Here is a 22,459-nt window from a genome sequence, read left to right as displayed (position 1 = left end):
TGATCAAAAATCATTGCCAATATGAATTTTAAATCAAATCAATATCAATTGTATGCATAAATACGATTAATTATGGTTATAATCGATCCGGAGTGACGAAATCATTCGGTTAAGGTTTTAACGTTACGAAATAATTAACCCTTTGCACTCGAGGCCTCTTGCGCGAATCAGCAACTCGACGACGATTTCGGCCAAATTAAGTAGACATTTTACAGGTACTTTAAAAACATTTATAAACAAACAAGCGTATAGAAATAATAAAATATCATCAACAAACTTTGATAAATACTACACTTTGTAATTACTTTTGTTGTGATATTTAATGAAGCTTGAAATCAGCCGGGCGCCGTATAGGCGCCGCTCGAGTTGACGCTTAAAATCAGCTGGGCGCCCTATCGGCGCCACTCGAGTGCAGAAGGTTAAACGAGCAAAATTCGTCAAAAAAATTTTCTCTACCAGAAGAAGAAGAAGAGGAAGAAGAAGAAGAAGAGGAAGGGGACGAGGGTAAGGGGTGAGATCTCACAAACGGATAGTTTATTTTGAATAACGGTGTAAGAAAACGAACGGCGATAGGAAAAATAGATAAATCATAATTCTAATTGTAATTCTAAGAAAATGTACTTTGGTATGCTTACCTTGTGCCGCCCTGCGTCGAATACTTTTACTTGCTCCGGAAACTCTTGCGCTTTGAGATCTCGTCGCTGGTCTTCGTCTTCGGGTTGGTGTATTGCTATCAGGAGTACCGCTACCACTGTCTCTTTCACGATCGCTCTTGTCTCTTTCCTTAGCTCCCGAGGGTGGTATTGTACCTAACATTTGTTCCATACTGGAAAAACCAGGGGCACAAATCGAGGCCGATCGAGTTTTCCGACGAAATGTTCCTTCCGCCATTGTTAATTTCTTTGTTCTTTCTTTTTCTATATTTGTATTCTTCTTCTATCGATAAAATACAACGATACCTTCGATCTTAAATTGTTCGGGGGAGGTGGGGATAAAGAAATAATGGGTTTCTTTTTTTTTTCTTTTTTTTAAATAATATTTAAGAAAGATATTATTATCTCGTTCTTTCTTTCGCGTTGTATATTATCTTCTTTTAATTATTCTTTGATTTTGATTGCATTTTTGGAGAGTTATAAGCATCGTATTAACGATTTAAAATACTTTGGTTATCGTTTAAATATTCTTTCTTAAAAGAAAATACTTCCAGTATATATATATAGAAAAGTTTTGTGTTCGAAAACTTCAAATCACGCCTTTTTACTATTATATCCCTCGGATTAGTACTTTATATCGTACAAGGAAAAATATAAGCTTTCCCCCAGTGGTACTTTCGCATGAAAGATCCAAAGATCTAACTCGATTATCTTCCCCTTCTTCTTCTTCTTCTTCTTCTTCCTCTTCTTAATCTTCTTATTCTTATTCTTTCTATCCCTAATCGCATTCTTGATATATAATTTGGTTTACGCCGTTATTTTTATGATGGATCATATTTTCTTCTCCTTTCTTTATTTTTATTTCCTTTTATTTATGTCCTTCCTTTTTATAGGCTCGATGATCCTTCTTCCAGTTTCGAACTGTTCAAATTAAACGAATGTTATTATACGCTGTGACATTTTCCTCTTCCCCTTGATATCTGCAAGTATACACACACACACACACACACACACACACACACCCCACCCACCCACGTACAATTTAGCTTTGGATATTACTCTCTCTCTCTTTTCTTTGTTCCTGGGTATATGAGAGATAATAAAAATAAATTAAGACGCGCCACTATACTCTTATCTTCTCTTCCCTTTTTTTCATCTCCCCCTTTCCTTCTATTCTCACTAAAGTAGAAAATTGCTTTCCGATCTTTCAAAATTTCTAAGCTGTTCGTTTATTTCGGATATACCCATTAACAAATTTATTAATTAAATACGTCAAGTAAATAGGTTAATAGGTTGTTGTTGTTCATTCGTTCGTTCGTTTACTGTTCTTTGTTGAAAGAAAAAAATGTACTTTCGTTATCAAATAGTATATTTCCAATTATTTCGAAAAAATATCGATTTAAAATATTCTTCGTTACGTTTTGCAAATGTTTCTGGATTTTCTTTTTATTTCTTGTATTTTTTGTTTTTTCTTTTCATTTTTATTTTACGATACGCGATCCTACGCTACGTAATCGAAGGAAAATTGTTTCAGCAACCTATTATAGCCGATATCTTTTTTCTCTGTTAATTATCTTCGATTAACGGAAATTCATCCGAGTATGTACCTACGAAGTACTCGAAAGCATTACTACTATATATTCTCCTTTTTATTGGATACCATGAAAGCTCTTGTAAAGTTAATTAGACGTTAAATCTATTATCTTTGAAAGCACTAATGATATCGCATTTAATTTTAATACGAAATATGAAAAGATTTGTTTTTTCTTTCATTTCATTTCATTATACAATTATACATTCATATATAGGTATATATATATGTATTATTGTATTATATATATTATTTTGATAATTTAAAAACGAGACAGAGAAATAATATTTATTCTGAAAGCATAATCTATACCATGAAGTTTGTATTTACCGCCAAAAAATAGCACGAAAAGCACGCATTTGAAAGGAAGAAAGGAAGGAAAACAAAGCTCGTGATTCTACAACGAGGCACGAATTTGTCTTTATTTAAATAAACTAAAGCACGTTCAAAATTACTAACAGAACAAACATTAAAGAAAGATTTGACTGGTTTGGGTGCGCTAAACCTATAAATCTACGCTCCTCTCTGTATGTTGACTTATTTCAAGTTATTTATATCATTATTCTTTTAAAATCTAATTCTAAATATATGTATATACGCGAGTTTCTATTTCCTGTCTAACTTCAATTATTTTTCTCGAATTTAAATAAAATTGACAATAAAATCAAAATCGTTAAATAGTCTTCTATACGTGTAAACAGAAGTTGCACGTGAAACTCACATGGCTCGTATAATTTCTCTTATTTTAACTCGTAAACCCGGTCCTTTTTTCTCTCTCCCTCTCTCCCTCTCTCTCTCTCTCTCTCTCTCTCTCTTTCTTGACCATTTTTTATTATAAGAAGAAGTTTAAAGCGAATTTACCGTTTAAATTTCGTTTAATGTTCTCCTTATCATTACCAGCTTACTGTCACTCCCTTTCTCTCTGTCTATATTTTTCATTGTTTATACAAATACACTTGGTGTCATAGAAACGCAATACCAATGTCGAATATAAATTATGTTTTGCTTACTTTTTTCGTAAAGCTTTTTTTCCTTTCCAAAATCAGAAAATTCTCATATCGATTATATGATTCCCCTTTTCTTATACACGTCACCTTAATCTTAATATTTAAACGGTTATGATCGATCTCCTTTTCTTCTTTTGTCACTTTTGTCACTACCCTGTCACATGTCTCGGGAAAAATCGAATAATTGTCGCTTGAAAAAATATCACCGGGTAAAACAAAAATAAAATTACCACCCCGAACAACGACGCGCGGAATACTGAACGTACTCTAAAATACAGATCACCACCCACCGCACCAACGCGCCAACGCGCACGCGTTCGGCTATATACGTCATAGTTCGGCAAACCTCGTGTCTCACCCATGCCTTCCCCGCCATTTTCATCATCAAATTCTAAGAAACTCGAAATAGAATACTTTTCTCAATCTTTCGTCTAATTTATATATACCATGTATATGTATATATATATATATATATATATATATATATATACACCATCATTTTTAATAGTATGTAATTCATGTTTTTATTAACTATACAAAAATTAATAGACATAGGAATTTCTCATAATAAAATTAAACATTGGATTTTATAGATAAATCTTCTTCATCGATATTTTGGAATAACATTCATTGATAATTTACCAGCTGATATTTAATAATACTATATAAATCTTATATTACAAACTATGCTTTCGAAATTTATTACGTATAGCAATTAATTCAGCACATTTTAAATAAATTTAATGTAAAGAATTACTATATTGTAATAATTATAATAAAATATAATAAACGTACATTTAAAATGTCTTAAAAGACATTTCATTTGTATTATAACAATGTATTAAATTACGAACCAATGAAATCGATGCTACGTACAAGCTACCAATAAGATAACGAAGAGAGGTTTTATTTGTCCAAAATTGTTTTCTTCCTTCTATTATCCACCAATCATAAATGTTTACCTGAGAAAATACATTAACATTGGCGGATGAGTATTTCTGTGGAATAATCGTATTGATAAATTGAAAACGTTTAACGAACGTACTTTCATGGATTAATAGTTGCGGCCATTATTATTTAAGTGTATGGCAGCACTGCTTCAACAATTCTATTGCTTCTTAGGCTTGGGTAAATTCACTTTCTTATTCCACGCCCAAATATAATTTGGTATGTATAATATTAACGATATTTTCTTATTTTATCTAGTCGTAGAAAATATTTATGCATAAAAATAATATTACAAAAATCCAAAGTAATATCATATGGATTCTCTTATTTCGAAAGAATAGTATAGTATATATACATGTACATATATATGTATATCTATTAGTAACGACGCTTACGATAAACTTATACATTTCTAACGGCATTTTGTTTCCAAAAAATCTGCGCGAATTAAATATTAGCCGATATCTTTAATTTTTTTAATTAATTATTAATATTATATTATATACATATATATGTATATATATATATATATATATATATATATATATATAAGATCAATACAAATTTATTTATATTTATTGGATTTCTATGATATATATGTATATGTACATGTATATCCTAATACTGAAAATGATTTTATGATATTAATTAATTTCAAAACTTCCAATAGATTAAAAATAGAACTTTGTAATTGTATTGATCGAGCATCTAATAATGTAAAATACCTATTATAAAATTTTTAAGTATAGCCATAATTATTTAAAACAAAATTGTTAATAATAATATGTTACTTGTCTTATAGCAATCATGTCTTTTAATCGTGGATTAAAAAGAGATACCTACGGGAATCGAAATTTTAATAATCGTGGGAACAGTGGAGGAGGTGGAGGTAGGCCTGGTAATATTGGAGGAGGAGGTGGTGGAATGGGAAGTAATATGGGTGGTGGTATGGGTGGAGGAGGAGGAAATAGCGGTATGAATCCTTGGGAAGGAGGAATGATGCCTGGAAGAGGAATTTTACCTACTCCTAATAATAATATATCTTTGGCTTCTCCGCAAGCCCAGTTAGCAATAGCTAGTAATCTTCTTTCAAATTTGTTACGTACTCAACAAGAAACGCAACCGCAAGTAAGTTTTCTTGATACAAAATATATATTTTATATAATTTTCTGAAGATATATTAAAATAATTGTACTTTTTTCAAAAGGTACCATCTTTACTCAGCCTTGGAAATAATTTTTCTGGACCGGGACCTAATTTTCCAAATCAACAAAACTTTTCCTCTGGACGATTTAATGATCGTCCAGTAAGACACCCAGTCAAGAATCAACGACCTCAACCGTACAAGGTATGCAACTATTCAGTATTTTGTTCTGAAAAACAAGCACAAGCTTTTTAAAAATGTTAAGTGGATTTTTAAGCGGAAGCTAAAAATGGGCAAATTTAGTCCACACTTCCTTTCTTTCTTTCTTTCTTTCTTTCTTTCTTTCTTTCTTTCTTTCTTTCTTTCTTTCTTTAGTACGTTAGAAACATATTCCAATACTTAAAATTCGTCTTCCACATATCAGTTGCTTGATTGACAATTTAGGTATTCGATCAAAAATATTCTATGAATCACAAAGATATAAACAATTGTTATCATTTGATAAAGTTTGTATCCTATGATTTTCAAAGGGAATAAATCATCACAATATACAATTTTATTATAAATCTCAGCCGATATAGATATTGATTTCAAAGATCTCTTTCCATTTGTTATATGGAAATTAAAACAACAATGTTGAGGCACAAATTGATAATATATGGGCATTATTTTTCGTCGACTTGGTTCACCAATATTCTGTCTTCTGTCTATCGTCTCAAGTAAAGTCGATGGTACAGATATTTTCAAAACAATTGCACGCATGTGGGAATTAAAAGTCTTCTTCGTTCCTATGGTAAATTTCTTTTGGAGGACAAAAGTAGTTTTATAAATATCATAAGCATGATCATAATGATCATTGCAGATACAAAATAAAACTATTTGCTATGTGTAGCAATCTTCAAACTATGTACTATGATTTTCCTTTCCCTTCCACCTTTGAGTGGAATTAATGACCTTCGTTGTTTGGTCATATATGTCCTGCTTCCATATCGAATAGAAAATTTTTCTCCCTCAAGTGCCCAGTGGTTCCTAGAACCTAATTCGACTTGAGAAGAATCGAAATTTTATCAGATACTTCTCATGATGGTTTGGTCATTTGACCCACATAACTAGATGGGCAATCGAGCCCGAGATGGCCCTGCTGGGCGACGTGGCCCATCTGCACAACAATCTCGTGCACCCCAGTCTGGCAATCAACGTATGAATGGAAACCAAAATCAACATCGCAACGATAAATCTTCTAAACCAATTCCTGCCTCTAAACAAAATCAGGCTGCCAAAAAGGAACAGCAGGACAATAAAACCTCTGATAATGAAAAAGCAGAAGCACCTGTTGTTAAAAGGTAAGCTCCTGGTGATTGCGAATAGTTTCTTCAAACTTCAGTAAGTCTCATTCTGTCACCTATCTTTGTATGTATGATGTTTCTTGGTATTACTGTTTATAATACAGTCGACACTACTTCCTTTCTCTTTTCTATCATTAAATTGTATCATATTTATTCCATAATATAAATGATACTTAGTAAGCATTTACTTTTCAATATTGACTATATATTTACACTACATTTTTTTGAAAATTTATACACATATCGATTTATTCTCACATGCCCTCTAAAAAAAAGTCTAAAAACACCATCTAGTGTATAAGTCTATTATAGTTGGACAAGTAAAAATTACTAATGCGATTTGGTGTTATGAGAAGTGTGAGAAATCTTCTGCCCAATCAATTTTCTAAGTTTTACATACATATCTTATGTATATAATATTACTGGATAATTGATTAAATGTTAACATTCTAAATTGTAATGTCTATAGTAGACATTTAGATTTTTTTAATATGATTTACTTATTTCAAAAATATGTGTATATATATATGTATATATACATACATATATATGTATATATATACTTATAATAATAATGTATTCCAATGAAAGACATATATTCATCTTTGAATTAGTGAACATATGGAAGAATCTGTGGATAAAAAACGTGACTGGAAGGATGAAAAGAACGAAGCAGAAGAAGTTAAAATTGAGAAGGCAAAAGAGGAAGATTCAGAAGTTGTCAATGAAAAAGTACAAAAAGAAGAAGAGGAAGAAGAAAAGAAATTAGAGAAATCTTCTACTACTACAACTGCAACTTCTACTACTACTACTACAACAACTACTACTACTCATGCCGCTGTTACTAATGCTATTGCTGTTGCTACGGAAGATACATCTAAAGAAGCAAATGCTGCAACCGCAGACAAGGATTCTAATAAAGCAACCGGAAAAAAATCTGAAGCAAGACATGCTGAAAGTCGTTATGCGGAAGTACCAATGAGCCATATGTTCTGTTATATATGCAACAAACATATGTGGGACGGTTATGTATGTACTTATAAATTATATCTTTTATTATTTATAAATGTATATAATACTAATGGAACATTTTTTTTATACACAGTCCTTTGAGAATCATTTACGAGGACGCGCGCATCAATTAATGATGGAAAAATTAGATGAATCGTATAAATTAAAAGTTGATCTAATGAGACATGAGTTAAGAGTAGCGGAAGAACAACGTGGACTGAGTTTAAATAATTCTAAACGTCGAGGAAAAAAGGTTTATTATATTTCCATATAAATTATACACTATTTTACAAATTTTATAAGTGTACAAAAGCAAATGATTTTTTAAGAATACGTGTACCTAATTGTTTCTTTATGTATAAATTTTAGATTCCTGTAGATCTGAATATAAGAGAATATTGTACAATGTGTGATTTGAATTTTTATGGAACTTTGTCAACGCATCGTAAAAGTGAAAAGCATCAACAATTGAAAACATTTTTGCATCCACGTTGTTTCCCGTGCTTAAAAGAGTTCCCATCTCGTATAGAATATGACGAACATTGTTTAACTCCTGCTCATATGAAAAATGCTGTGCAATGTGAAGAACACAGAAAAAATAAAAAGAAAGGTGGGTTACAAGTGGTTAAATCCAAATTATAATAATATATTAATTATTAAAAAAAGTTGTCATTTACGGTAATCAATAATTACAGAAAAACTTGGAAAAGGTGAGGCTGAAGTTCGTACTGCTGAAGATGAAGAAAAAGATGTTGGTCCTGATCAAAAAAGTGAAAAGGAAGAAGAATCCGGAGAATTTGAATTTATTACAGACATTTCGGAAAATTTAAAAGACAAGAAATTCAAAATACCTTCCTATAGATATTGTCGTCAAAATCAAGTATCCATAGGTAAGATCAATTGTGATAATATTAATTATTCAATTAATTAAATGAATATAATATATTTTGTTTTCACAGGCAAATCTTTAGTAAAGGAGATACAAGGATATTATTGTGAAAAATGTCGAAGATTTATGTTATTACCCGAAGACATGAATGCACATCTTCGTAGTATTACTCATTACAGAAATTTCGTGCAAGAAGTAAAATCTCTTAACCTTCCTGCAACTAATTCAAGTACAGAAAACAAAGAAACTGAGGATATAGAGGTAAGCTATAAGTTGGATTATAAATTAAATTATATCATTTTTATGCACGATAAATTATTAATGTCGGCACATTCGCAATGTGCATGTTACAGTCTAAGAGAGAAAATTCATCACAAAATAGCGAGGAATATGAAGGTAATTGGAAACGTCGTAAAGTAACTCATTCCGAAGGTGAAGATAACGGAGAATCTAAAGAAACACTAGATAATAGTAATGAGAGTTCCTCTGGTCAAAAGAAAACCGATGGCGATGAAAAGTATGATCCGTTAGAAGCTGACGCGGAATCGGAAGAAGATGAGAATAATGAAGCTGGTGGTAATAATGAAAAAACTTCCGAAAATATTTCTAACGAACAAGAAAAGAAACCGTCTGGGGAAAAAATGTGGTTAGACGTAGACAATGACAATGATCATCTTGAATTAGGAAATTTAATAGACGAAGGTGATGAGAAAGAGCATACAGAGCTTGAAAAAATCACTGCACCAGTTACTGTTGAAGTAACGCCACACACTCCACAAATGAATAAATCTCCACGTGGGCGTGGATATTCTCGTGGACGCGGAGGAGGAGGACCACGTGCGCGAAGATCTCGACGATAAGATAACTGGAATATATCAGCGTATTTTTGAATAATCGATTTCTCTGAAAAATGCAATGACATTATTAGGAACTAAAATAAATAAGAAAAAGATAAGAACGTATTCTATGGGAATTAAAAAATATATACTTTTACAACTTATTATTATTAGCAAAGCAACACTGAACAAACAAGTCTATTTGTAAGATTTTGAATTTTACACGAGGCGGAATGTCCACTAATCAACTGTATCTTATTCTGATATAATATTATATACTTATCGATTATATCTGTCAATCTTAAAACATTGCTATTATTTCTTAAGAGCCTCGTATATATTATTACAAAAGTAAATATTATTATTAATTTCCTTTTTAGTTGCCTTTTCTTACAAGCAAGAATTATCGTGGTCTTACTTTTTATGACCCAGATCCGCGAGAGGATTATTATCTATATCATTATTTTTATTATATAACTAGTATTTATTAAATGTTTGAGATCGAAAGAATGAAATACACAAAAAAGGTATATATATGTATGTATATATATGTATATATATTTATATATATATATTTATATATATATATTTATATATATATATATTTATATATATATATTTATATATATAGTTATATATATATACATACGTACTACAAAACAGATTATTAATATAATGCTTTGAACAAAGAAAAAACTTACAACAAGTTTGGGATTTGTAATTGTAGATTTTAATGTAAGGTGATTTTTTTATATTAACATCCTTAAACAATAATGCAATATGGTTTGGATGTATGATTTATTTGTTTACTATAATGTTATAGAAAAAATCATCTGTGCGAATAATCATATAGATCAATTAGTATACGTAATTTCGTAATTATTCGTGATTTATATCAAATACGATATTAATGTGAGTAAATTTGTGTACGTATGAGAACTATTCATTTTTGACAAGAACAAAATAATACTTGAAATTGGTGTATTATTCGATAATGATACGTATAAATATCTGCGGATTGATAGGAAATGTAAATAATTTTTTACTCTTTATCATTTTTAACTTCATTCGTATACATATATCAAATGAGAAATTAAAAGAAGTAAAATATTTACATTACACTAAGGAATTGTATTACTTATATTCAATTATGAAATCCTCTATATAATAAAATGTCATTCCACTTATGTCATTTTTTTTCTTTATTAACCCATTTGCAACATAGCTATAAATACGCAAAAGTACGCCGAAAATCCGTAAATTTTTAACTTACAGTCGTTGAACATTTGGATTCGTGAAAGTTTTCGTTTACTGATGCAGATGCATTAAAAAAATATAAAGTACAAAATAAATTAAGATGTATGGTATATCTTGCGCTGGGTACATACTATTTTATATGCTAAGTAAATTCAATTGATATCAAAAGTTTATGAATATTCTAGAAAAAAAAATTTTTGTATTTTTTATATATATATATATAAAAATCTATGAATTTATAAATGTTATTTATTGATATTGGAAGTAAAGAGAGAAAATTTGAACTACAAAGATATCATCCATCGGTGTTTTTCTTTAACGTTCGCACTTAATAAAAAATAAGAAAAGGAATAATTTGCCTTGAATTTGCTGCAAGAATACAAAGATCGCACGTGTATTTCATAATACTCGTTATTCATTATTTTGATGACGCAGATATCGCATATTGATATCTAATCGAATTTGAATTTAAATATCAAAAAGCCTTTCATATTACTATATTTTATATCGTGATATACAAGTATTTTATTATTTTTTTTTTTATTAAATATGAAGTCTTTATCAAAAAAATTGTATCGTTATTAGAAATTAAAGACTTTAGTATTTATTTCACAACATATTTGTATTATCATCACGATAAAGATTACAAGAACAATTATTTACAAAGGTAAAAGTTGTTATCGTTATCAAAAGTATTTTATAATTATTCAACAATGATAAATCATATTCACGATAGGAATATTAATCGAATGTTGTTTTCGTAAATCCGACATACAAGAAAAAACTTGGTACGTTTGATTTATTAATAGCAGCTTCTTGGAATGGAAATCATAAAGTATAGATTTTTTTTTATTGTATATTTTATATAGATTTATTACCTGGCTTTAATACTGAAAAATACATTAATATATATAGAAACAAAACAACCTAACTTCGTTTCATTCGACCTATGTTTCTTATCTTATAAATAATTTTTGAATACTATATTTAATAAACTTCTATTATACTAATATATAATGTATTAATCATTACACGTAAAATCCATATTTTTATCACGATTATTTTTCACACGATTATATAACTTAAGATATACTTGAGATAAAAATATCAAGATAATAGATTTTTCATTTCCGTTCCACAACTTACTTTGCACATCATGTGATTTTACACTGATATTCCTGTATTTTGAGAGACGAACAAGGTCAAAAGTAGAGGGCCCCTCAACGATAAAAATTCGAAGGCCCTTGAACTCAAGTTTGAAAAAAATATTTCAAAAAAACTCTCATTACGATATTAACAAAATAGAAAAATCATTGAAAAATTCATATCGTAACACATTAACTAAATTTATTAGAAGAAAGTAATTTTCTATAACCACTTATGAAAAGAAATCAAAATTATTTCAGAACCCTTTAGTATATGTATTTATGTATATGTATATGTATTGTTTATGTATATGTATTTTCAACAAATTTTGTAAACACAGGACTTTTTGTTAACAGGCACTTGATAGATAGTTTTTTAATTATTGACATCAAGTACTCAACAACGTTTTTCAGTTGGACTTAGCAACCAAATCTGTAGAGTTGATCATTCCTCATATAGATAACATTTCAAACGTATTTATATATTTAATTTGAAAAGTGAGGTTTTTTTCAGTTGTGATAGTATTTCGAGTGTGTCGTCGCTTGGATTCCAATTGAATTTTTTTCGTCAGTTACATCAATAAATGGTATTGCTATATTCAATTATTTCTTAAATCTGACTTCATCGTGCATCTGATCAGTAAAATTATTATAATAGTTAATTACCTTTTTTACTTTCTTTTTCACGAGTTTGAGGTATTTTTCTATAACTACGTGTCAAATATCCATATTGTTAACAGTTCTTGTTAATTATATTGTATCATTATACAAAATTTGTTTTCCTTGTGTCATCTCTTTGAATACAATTAAATAAATAATTAAAACAGGTTGATCTATTAATTTCTCTTATTCAACAGACATAATGTTTTTCACGATCTTCTTGGGATTGGTTACATTTTTATTTTTATTACATTGCTCTATTAAATACCGAAGAATAACAAAAATCCTTGAAGCACTTCCAGGACCAAAAGCATATCCCATAATAGGAAATTTGCTTCGTTATCAAATTAAAAATGGTAAATTTGAACAGAACTACAAAATTCGTCTAAACGAAAAATGCATGTTATTATAATTTCTTTCTACATAATATAATAATTTTAACTTAGAACAAAAACATTGTTCATATTTTAGATAACCTTTTTGAATTAATTTGTAAAACGGACAATGAGTATTATCCAATCTACAAAGTGTGGTTTTTATATATCACAACGGTAGTTTTACTTCATCCGGAAGATATTGAGGTAATTAATAAGAATATGAAAGCAGCATAAAAATATATTGTTTCTTCTCTCTCAATAATATTAAACGCATCGGGGTCAAATGATCGGTTATTAATTTATAAATTTTACATTGATTTTCTAAATCGCAAGAAAATTGACAATTAGCGAAATTTAGTAGATAAATATCTTTTAACTAAAGGTACTTATGAAGAGTTCCAAGCACATAACAAAAGGTATATCTTACAAATTCTTACATCCATGGCTAACGACCGGATTGATAACAAGTACAGGTAAACAAGTTTGGAAAAATCTACATTTGACAAATTTATTAAATTATATTTAAAGTTAAATTTAATCCACCCCCTTCCCCCAACAGGAGGCAAATGGCAACATCGAAGAAAAATTTTAACACCAGCCTTTCACTTTAATATTCTGAAACATTTCGTAGTCACTTTAAATGAAGAGGCACGGTATCTTGTATCAACACTGAAAGAACAAGGAAATGGAAATCCAATTATTAAGAATCTAGAGGAACTTATAACCGAACACACGTTAAATGCGATATGCGGTAAGTGAAAGAATATTTTTTTATATATTAATATTAATAAAAAATAAAATTGTTTACAAGAAAAATCATTTGCAGAAACGGCTATGGGTACCCCTTTACAGGGGAATGGTAAACTTGAGTCTGAATATCGCAAAACCGTTCATAGTATGCTCAGTATTGTTCCATACAGGTAATCATTCATTTGTCGATTAAACATAAATTTGATGAAAAAACTATACTAAAAAGACTAAAAAACATCCTATGATTTATTAGAAGTGTGAGACCTTGGTATTTTTTTGACACCATATTTGCATTATCATCAAAAGGACGATTACAAGAGAAACTATTACAAGCGTTGCACGGTTTTACGAAAAAAGTATGTAAAGTATATTTCTAATCTTCGTACTAAAGAAAATCATATCAACTTTAGAAGTTATTATTATTATTATTTTAGATAATTGCAGAGAGAAAACGTTTCCACGAAGAAACTAATGGGAAATATTTAAAAAGTTTTGAAGAAATAGACGAGAATGACGGCTTCACCGAAGGTTACGACGAAAATTACAAAAGTACTTTCACTGTTTTAGAATGATTATTTATAATCGCAGTAGGAATATTAATCGAATGTTTTTACCATAGATCCGGTATACAAAAAAAGACTTGCCATGTTAGATTTACTGATAGCAGCTTCTTGGAATGGAAACCAAATCGATGATGAAGGAATTAGGGAGGAAGTGGATACTTTTATGTTTGCGGTAGGCTGTAGTATTTTTATTTATTTCTAATATTAAGATGAATTAAAAATAATTGATGAAAAAAATGTTCATAGGGTAACCACACTACTGCAATGGCACTGGTCTTCCTTTTGAGTATTATTGCCAAACACAAAGATGTTCAAGTAAGTTTCTTATTATAAAAATTGATGTAATTTTGATTAAGAAAAATTGATATAAAAAGATTATTATTAATGATTATCTATAATTGTTTTAATGATTATTTTCTTTATAGGAACGAATAAGAGAGGAAGTTAATAGCGTTATGAACCAAGAAAATTTTAAAATGACGGTATCGACGCTTGGAGAATTTTCGTATTTAGAGAGATGTATAAAAGAATCGTTACGCTTATACCCAAGTGTCCATTTTGTATTTCGTTATTTAACCGAGGATATGCAGCTGAGTATGTAATATATTTATCGTACATTCTAATATTCGCATTCTTATTTTATCATTTTGATGAAATTATTTTCATTGTGCAACATTTACAGAAAAATATTTAATACCAGCCGGTACGAACGTTCGAGTTAACATCTTTCATTTACACCGAAATCCAGAATTTTGGCCCAATCCTGATGTTTTCGATCCCGATAGATTTTTACCGGAAAATATTAACAAACGTAATGCATTCTGTTTTATCCCGTTTAGTGCAGGATTGAGAAATTGCATTGGTAAGAAATATAAATTATACATAAATTCACAAATGAGATTTAAATTACTATATTAATTTTTGTTTTCTAGGTCAAAAGTATGCAATGTATGAAATAAAACTAATGGTTGCCCATATATTACATAACTTTTATTTAGAACCAATAGAAGAATTGGATAAAGTTAAATTGATAGGAAATATAAACTTACGACCGGAGAAACCACTTCATGTCAAATTTATACCAATAAAATCATAATAAATAAATCTTTTTCTTACCTTACATTTTTCATCAAATAAAATATATTAATTTCAATATTATTTTAATCTAAGAGATTAGGTTTTTAATACTAAAATATATATATTTATATTAGTAATTGTATAAATTATATTATATTCACGTTGTTTATATTTTGATAACGATATACCTTAATGTCCGCGAATTAAAAAGCAATTTTAATAATTCTTTACCTTTATTTTTACAATATTATGTTATATAAAAATTGAATAGTTGGTATCAAAATCATGTTCAAAAACAATTTCATTTGGTGTGCAATCTGCTATTTTAATAATCTTTGAAACGAATTTATCAATCGTCACGATTAAAATGGGTCATGAGACAAGAAACAAGATACAGTTGAAAATATTTTACGTCGTATCAACGTTTGTTAAAAACATTCGTACGATTCACGACGACATGAAAAATTTGCAGCGTATTTGTTCTACCGAAATGTTATAATATTATTCAAAATGGGCAATTTTTAAAATGTTCTACTCGATTCGGCATTATTTACATTACCTGATAATTCTTAACAGTGTCCTTGTTATAAACAATATATAAATTATCAACATCGGTTGTAGCATATATTTAATATATATTTACAAAGTAGTTCATGACTTTTATTTTTGCTCGTAGCTAATATGATTTTCGAAAAAAAAAAAAAAAAAAAAAAGTATAACTCTGATTTATGTTTCATCTTATAAATGATTTTGTACTGCAGCAAATGTTGCAACATTTGAATATAATTCACTATTCTTTATTCTGAATCTATAACGCTACACGCTATATAATTATATGCAAATTGTATTCAAGAATATGGAAATGTTGCTTATATCACGTTTATTTATTGTTGCAAGATTATCCAGGAAAACTAAGGCAATATTCTTTCAATATTAACACTTGTTCTGTGACATTTTTATTCATTCATCGTTCCAATAATCCAGCGATCAGCAGGTGCTATCTGTCTTATCAGTGTACTATAAAATTTTGTATCGAGAAGACACCAGTACATATTGAATAAAGTAAGTGTTTATTATAATTATTCTTTTCTATTTAATTATTATATATTTTGTATTATCATGCACAAATGACATAAACAAATAAGAAAATTCAATCACGGTATATCTATATTTTTTATAAATTACAGTACTGTCATAAACTTAGATGAGATAATTACATTTCTTAAGAAAATCTTATTATTAATTATATTAATTATTTAATAAATTTAATTTTTTATTTTATTTAATAAATTTTAAGTTTCGATTAATTATATTAATCAAAACTTGGACTCTCTACCCTGCGCGTCATTTAATTCATTTATCATTTTTATTAGTTCATGATAATATATTAATCATTGAGAACAACAAAATGAAAGTCGATTGAAATATAATATTCTTCAATTTATTAATGAAAATAATGAAGTTTCTCGTAAAAGACCATTCGGAAAATTGTATGTACTCATGTTTGATTTCATACGTTACCAGCTTGAGATAAAAAGGATAAGATTAGATAATTTTCATTTCCGTTTTGCAATTTATTTTGCACATCATGTGATTTTACATTGATAAGTCTGTATTTTGGGAGACGGACAAGGACAAGTAGGGGCCCCTCTCAGCGATAAAAATTCTAGTTAACAAAATTTATGTTAGAAAAAAATTGTTCGAAAAAAACTCTCATTGAGATATTAACAAAATAGAAAAATAATTGAAAAAATCATATCGTAACACGTTAGTAAAGCACTTTTACTCCATAAAATATTTATTTTTAAGAGAAAAAAAAATGATTTAATTATGATTACATAACGTTGACTCGATAGATAGTATCTTAATTATTAGCATCTAGAACTCGTTATTAAATACTGCCCACCGATCATGCTCTGTTGTTGATTACGAAAACAACCTCTCTCAGTTCTGTAGTGACTGACTTAACGAAAAGATCTGTAAAGTCATTCCTTCCAAGATAATATTTCACAAACGTATTTATATATTTAATTTGAAAAGTGAGTTTTTTCAATTGCGATAGTATTTCGAGTGTGTTGTCGGCTTGGATTGCAATTTAATATCCCGTTAACTTCAATTAAATAAATAAATAAATAAATAAATAGAGAATGTCTATATTTGTTTTTTAAATCTAACTACGTCACATACATTCGATCGGTGAGATAATCATACTTTTTTATTGGGTTGTACTTATTTGTTTTTCTTCTGTCATCTTTGAATAGAATTACATAAATAATAATTATAGGAGTTTGATCTATTATTATTATTATTATTCAACAGGCGTAATGTTTCTCACGATCTTCTTGGGATTATTTGCATTTTTCTTTTTATTACACTGCATTATAATATCCCGAAGAGTGAATAGAATCCTTGAAGCACTTCCAGGACCAAAAGGATATCCCATAATAGGAAATTTGCTCGATTTTCAAAAAAACAATGGTAAATTTTTTACAGAAGTAACAAATTTCTACTAGAAAATATATTTGTTCTATTGCAATTCCACCTGCACGATGTAATAATTCTCACTTACTATAGATTTTTGTTGTTGTTATACTTTAGAAAAACTATTCGAAGTATTTTTAAATACGGACAAGAAGTATTATCCAATATACAAAGTGTGGCTTTTATTCATCAATACGGTAGTTTTACTTCATCCGGAAGATATCGAGGTAATTAATTAGAATAAATTGTAAAAACAATTGTAACTATCGTAACAAACTGATAATTTACTGCTTACATTATATTGTCATTAAATTTAGTGTTGTAGTAATTGTAAAAATAAAACGATAGTTTATAAAAAAAAAAAGAATAAACAGATATATATTTATGCAAATATATTTTAATTAAAGGTGCTTATGAAGAGTACCAAGAACATAACAAAAAGTGTGGGTTATAAATTCATAAAACCATGGCTATCTACAGGATTGGTAACCAGTACAGGTAATCAGGTTTGAACGATCGAAATATGATAAATGTATTTCAATATATTTCAAGTTAAATTTTTAACTCGACAGGAGCCAAGTGGCAACATCGAAGAAGAATTTTAACTCCAGCCTTTCACTTCAATATTCTGAAACATTTCGTAGTGACCTTAAATGAAGAGGCACGGTATCTTGTATCAACACTGAAAGAGCAAGGAAAGGGAAATCCAATCATTAAGGATTTAGAGGAATTTCTGACCGAACACACGTTAAATGCGATATGCGGTAAGTGAAAAGAAATATTTTTTTATATATTAATATTAATAAAAAATAAAATTGTTTACAAGAAAAATCATTTGTAGAAACGGCTATGGGCACCTCTTTACAGGGGAATGGTGAACTTGAGTTAAAATATCGCAAAGCCGTTCATGATATGCTCGGTATTGTTCCACACAGGTAATCATTCATTCGTCGATTAAACATAAATTTTATGAAAAAACTATACTAAAAAGACTAAAAGACGTCCTATGATTTATTAGAAGTGTGAGACCTTGGTATTATTCTGACACCATATTTGCATTGTCATCAAATGGGCGGTTACAAGAGAAACTATTAAAAACGTTGCACGGTTTTACAAAAAAAGTGTGTAAAATACATTTCTTATCTGCGTACTAAAGATAGTCATATCAACTTTAGAATATATTATTATTATTTTAGATTATTGCAGAGAGAAAACGTTTTCACGAAGAAACTAATGGGAAATATTTAAAAAATTTGGAAGAAATTGATGAGAATGACGGTTTTTCAAAAGGTATCGAAACAAATTTCAAAAGTACTTTCATCGTTTTAGAATGATAATTCATAATCGCAATAGGAATATTAATCGAATGTTTTTATCACAGATTCGTCATACAAGAAAAAACTTGCCATGCTAGATTTATTAATAGCAGCTTCTTGGAATGGAGAACAAATCGATGATGAAGGAATCAGAGAGGAAGTGGATACTTTTATGTTTGCGGTAGGTTATAATATTTTTATTGATTTCTAATATTAAGATGAATTAAAAATAATTGATGAAAAAAATGTTCATAGGGTCACGATACTACTTCAACGGCATTGGTCTTCCTTTTGAGTCTTATTGCTAAACACAAAGATGTCCAAGTAAGTTTCTTATTATAAAAATTGATGCAATTTTGATTAAGAAAAATTGATATAAAAAGATTATTATTAATGATTATCTATAATTGTTTTAATGATTATTTGCGTTATAGGAACGAATAAGAGAGGAAGTTAATAGTGTTATGAACCAAGAAAATTATCAAATGACGATACCGGTGCTTCAAGAATTTTTATATTTAGAGAGATGTATAAAAGAATCGTTACGCTTATACCCAAGTGTCCATTTTATATCTCGTTATTTAACCGAGGATATGCAGCTGAGTATGTAATATATTTATCATACATTCTAATATTTGCATTCTTATTTTATCATTTTGATGAAATTATTTTCATTGCAACATTTGCAGAAAAATATTTAATCCCAGCCGGTACGAACGTTCGAGTTAGCATCTTTCATTTACACCATAATCCAGAATTTTGGCCCAATCCTGATGTTTTCGATCCCGATAGATTTTTACCGGAAAATATTAACAAACGTAATGCATTCTGTTTTATCCCGTTTAGTGCAGGATTAAGAAATTGCATTGGTAAGAAATATAAATTATACATAAATTCACAAATGAGATTTAAATTACTATGTTAATTTTTGTTTTCTAGGTCAAAAGTATGCAATGTTTGAAATAAAACTAATGGTTGCCCATATATTACATAACTTTTATTTAGAACCAGTAGAAGAATTGGATGAAGTTAAATTGATAGGAAATATTATTTTACGACCGGTGGAACCACTTCATCTCAAATTTATTCCGATAAAATCATAAGCAATAAATTTTTTTAAATTTTATATAACATAAAATAAGACATACTAAGATCTATTATAATTTTAATCTAACTATAGGTTAGTTATTGGTTAGAGTCTGAAAATTGTAATGACATGTGTGATATGACATTATAATTAATGTTATAATCAAAAATTTTCAATAATATAATATTAAAATCTGTGGAGCGTATAAAGCATAACAAAGCGTATGTATATTTTTTTGTTATTGTTAAAATATAGGATTAGACCATTCTTTATGTATGTATAATAAGTAAGATGCACTAAAGCATTAAAATATTTGTTAATTTATCGATACAAGTGTCTATTGTTGTTTAAAAGCTCGTAATATGTGATCTATGTACCGTCCTCTTCGAAATTAGCCGTTGGACTGAATCATTGTCCTCTGTAAAATTACTTTTATCAAATGTTGTTTATATGACTTTCCGAATGTTGCGCATGTGTGTAACGAGAATTTTATTTGTAATAAAGATAAATGAGTATGTAAGCGCTCTGATTTTAGCATTTTTATTATTTTTATGTAATTGTTTAAACTAATGTACATTTTTTTAAACGTTCCCGTGCAGTGGTGACTTCGGAAGGGGAAATTTTCATCGAAAAGAATATCACATCGAAATTATTTAATATTTAATGTACGTTAATAAATATGTAATGTAATAATAGTTAACCAGAACTTTAAGAAAAATCTACATCCAGAATTATGTAGAAGAGTGCTACGTAAAAATGATTATCAAGCTAGGGTTCCCAGAAAGAAGCTATACATTAGTAATATTAATAAGAAGAAAAGATTAAAATTAATAATACAAAAGTAATTAATTAATTAAAAAGTAATATTTTTAATTATTAGTAATATTTTAAATTTTGATTAATATAAAAATATTACTTTATTCCAGACAAAATGATCTATATAAAATATAATTATATAATTATATTTTAAAATTTCCCCCTTCGAAGTCAGTACTGCAAAGGAACGTTAAAATAAATGTACATTAGTTTAAACAATTACATAAAAATAATAAAAATGCTAAAATCAGAGCGTTTACATCTTCATTTATCTTTATTACAAATAAAATTCTCGTTACACACATGCGCAACATTCGGAAAGTCATATAAACAATTAATAAAAGTAATTTCACAGAGGACAATGACTCAGTTCAATGGCGAATTTCAAAGAGGACGGTACATAGATCACATATTTCGAGCTTTTAAACAACAATAGACTTTTGTATCGATTAATTTATAATTATTTTAATGCACTAATGCACTTTACTTATATTATAGACAAATTTTACCCTTTATGTCATCACTGCGCAGGAGCATTGAAATAAATACATAAAAATGAAGTACAGATACACGAAACAAATTTTTTCGTCATACACTACTGCATTTTATGAATGCAGTCTTCTCACACACAAATCTTTGATATTTACTTCTATTTGAACGCGTTAAATGACTACTTTTAAGAATATATGTATCAGTGCATTTCTGAAGGCACACACACACACATGTTAATACATTAAAAATTAAATAAATTTATTTAAAATTCTCGTACAATATAACTATATTATATATATATACTATCAAAGAATACTGCATTCTTCCATCATCGCGTTAAGTGCCTACTATCGCCCACTTGCGTTCCCGGTATTAATTAAAATGAAACTGGGTAGATAAAAAAGGCGACTTGTAAGTTTTTATATACTTTTGCATTCTTTGACAGCGTTATAACATTTTCTTACAATTTTTTTACATTTTGGGCGTTTTTAGGTCATTTAAAAATCATTATGCATTATTAAAAGAACAAAATTCATGCTTATTTCATAAGAATTTATGAGGATTTTGAAAGAATATAAAAATGTATTTAACAAAAACTATTTTCAAACCAATTGACGTATACGATAAACATTTTTTATATCATTAAAAATCAAGGAAATATTTCAATGGACCTCCTTCAACTAAAATACCCTATATACATATATATACAGTTAATCAAATGTTAATTAATAACAATGTTTAAAAATAACATCATAAATAATAATTATTAACCCCCCAAGGTTTAACGTGATAAATTAAATGTGAATAATTTTCTGTGTGAATTATACTCGCTTATTTAAATAATTTAATAGCAGAGAACTTAATATATAATCGTGCTTTGCGCCTACTCATCGAATTTAGGCTGAAGCGACGACGCATGCGTGACAGGTTCGTAGACTGGTAATAATTATATAGAAAACACATATGTTGCAAGGAACCACTCTGTCAACTTGAATTGACGCGGTATGCCTCAA

General features: G+C 28.6%; 4 protein-coding genes across 10 annotated transcripts in view; 3 read left to right on the top strand and 1 right to left on the bottom strand.

Annotated features, from left to right (window-relative positions):
* LOC122520526 (GTP-binding protein RAD) overlaps positions 1–3,536 on the bottom strand; it is a 31,002-nt gene extending 27,466 nt beyond the window's left edge. For 2 of the 6 annotated variants that reach the window (XM_043640586.1, XM_043640591.1), the window contains exon 1: positions 636–1,708. In XM_043640586.1, coding sequence (XP_043496521.1) covers positions 636–891 — 256 coding nt within the window. In that variant the 5' untranslated portion in view covers positions 892–1,708. Of the gene's footprint in view, positions 1–635; positions 1,709–3,105 lie in introns of those variants that run through there. The other 4 variants (XM_043640588.1, XM_043640587.1, XM_043640589.1 and 1 more) reach the window with 4 other exon arrangements.
* A 775-nt stretch (positions 3,537–4,311) lies between these two features.
* Positions 4,312–9,732, top strand: LOC122520976 (zinc finger protein on ecdysone puffs). The gene is made up of 10 exons (XM_043641325.1): positions 4,312–4,418; positions 5,002–5,327; positions 5,407–5,547; positions 6,457–6,686; positions 7,304–7,718; positions 7,795–7,953; positions 8,070–8,310; positions 8,396–8,590; positions 8,660–8,850; positions 8,943–9,732. Exons 2-10 carry the CDS (start codon positions 5,007–5,009, stop codon positions 9,447–9,449), a joined length of 2,400 nt encoding a protein of 799 aa, XP_043497260.1. The 5' UTR covers positions 4,312–4,418; positions 5,002–5,006; the 3' UTR covers positions 9,450–9,732.
* A 2,957-nt stretch (positions 9,733–12,689) lies between these two features.
* Positions 12,690–15,299, top strand: LOC122520944 (cytochrome P450 4C1-like). Its single transcript, XM_043641274.1, has 12 exons — positions 12,690–12,843; positions 12,959–13,068; positions 13,247–13,337; positions 13,424–13,615; positions 13,691–13,784; positions 13,868–13,970; positions 14,049–14,163; positions 14,234–14,349; positions 14,424–14,492; positions 14,603–14,771; positions 14,860–15,039; positions 15,110–15,299. The coding sequence occupies exons 1-12, from the start codon at positions 12,690–12,692 to the stop codon at positions 15,271–15,273; spliced, it is 1,557 nt and encodes a 518-aa protein (XP_043497209.1). The 3' UTR covers positions 15,274–15,299.
* Positions 15,300–16,227: 928 nt separating this feature from the next.
* On the top strand, positions 16,228–20,410 carry LOC122520673 (cytochrome P450 4C1-like). Of its 2 annotated transcripts, none has more exons than XM_043640872.1 (13): positions 16,228–16,316; positions 17,574–17,732; positions 17,853–17,962; positions 18,143–18,233; positions 18,308–18,499; positions 18,577–18,670; positions 18,754–18,856; positions 18,932–19,025; positions 19,117–19,232; positions 19,307–19,375; positions 19,486–19,654; positions 19,741–19,920; positions 19,991–20,410. In XM_043640872.1, exons 2-13 carry the CDS (start codon positions 17,579–17,581, stop codon positions 20,152–20,154), a joined length of 1,536 nt encoding a protein of 511 aa, XP_043496807.1. In that variant the 5' UTR covers positions 16,228–16,316; positions 17,574–17,578; the 3' UTR covers positions 20,155–20,410. The 2 variants fall into 2 exon arrangements, with proteins under 2 accessions (XP_043496807.1, XP_043496806.1); XM_043640871.1 differs by lacking the exon at positions 16,228–16,316 and adding an exon at positions 17,204–17,450.
* The last annotated feature ends 2,049 nt before the right edge of the window (positions 20,411–22,459 follow it).

The sequence above is a fragment of the Polistes fuscatus genome, unplaced genomic scaffold (assembly GCF_010416935.1).
Source record: "Polistes fuscatus isolate 324 unplaced genomic scaffold, CU_Pfus_HIC Scaffold4, whole genome shotgun sequence".
In the NCBI taxonomy this organism is placed as follows: Eukaryota; Metazoa; Arthropoda; class Insecta; order Hymenoptera; family Vespidae; genus Polistes; species Polistes fuscatus.
Note: the sequence above shows the minus strand (reverse complement) of the source record. Positions and strands in the feature narration are given on the sequence as shown.

Coding starts and splice junctions, on each gene's coding strand:
- LOC122520944 (XM_043641274.1), top strand. CDS start 12,690: ATGTTTTTCACGATCTTCTTGGGATTGGTTACATTTTTATTTTTATTA. Junction 13,785..13,867: donor CTCAGTATTGTTCCATACAG/GTAATCATTCAT, acceptor ATGATTTATTAG/AAGTGTGAGACCTTGGTATT. Junction 14,772..14,859: donor AACCGAGGATATGCAGCTGA/GTATGTAATATA, acceptor CAACATTTACAG/AAAAATATTTAATACCAGCC.
- LOC122520673 (XM_043640872.1), top strand. CDS start 17,579: ATGTTTCTCACGATCTTCTTGGGATTATTTGCATTTTTCTTTTTATTA. Junction 18,234..18,307: donor AGGATTGGTAACCAGTACAG/GTAATCAGGTTT, acceptor TTAACTCGACAG/GAGCCAAGTGGCAACATCGA. Junction 18,671..18,753: donor CTCGGTATTGTTCCACACAG/GTAATCATTCAT, acceptor ATGATTTATTAG/AAGTGTGAGACCTTGGTATT.
- LOC122520976 (XM_043641325.1), top strand. CDS start 5,007: ATGTCTTTTAATCGTGGATTAAAAAGAGATACCTACGGGAATCGAAAT. Junction 5,548..6,456: donor AACGACCTCAACCGTACAAG/GTATGCAACTAT, acceptor CCACATAACTAG/ATGGGCAATCGAGCCCGAGA. Junction 6,687..7,303: donor GAAGCACCTGTTGTTAAAAG/GTAAGCTCCTGG, acceptor TCTTTGAATTAG/TGAACATATGGAAGAATCTG.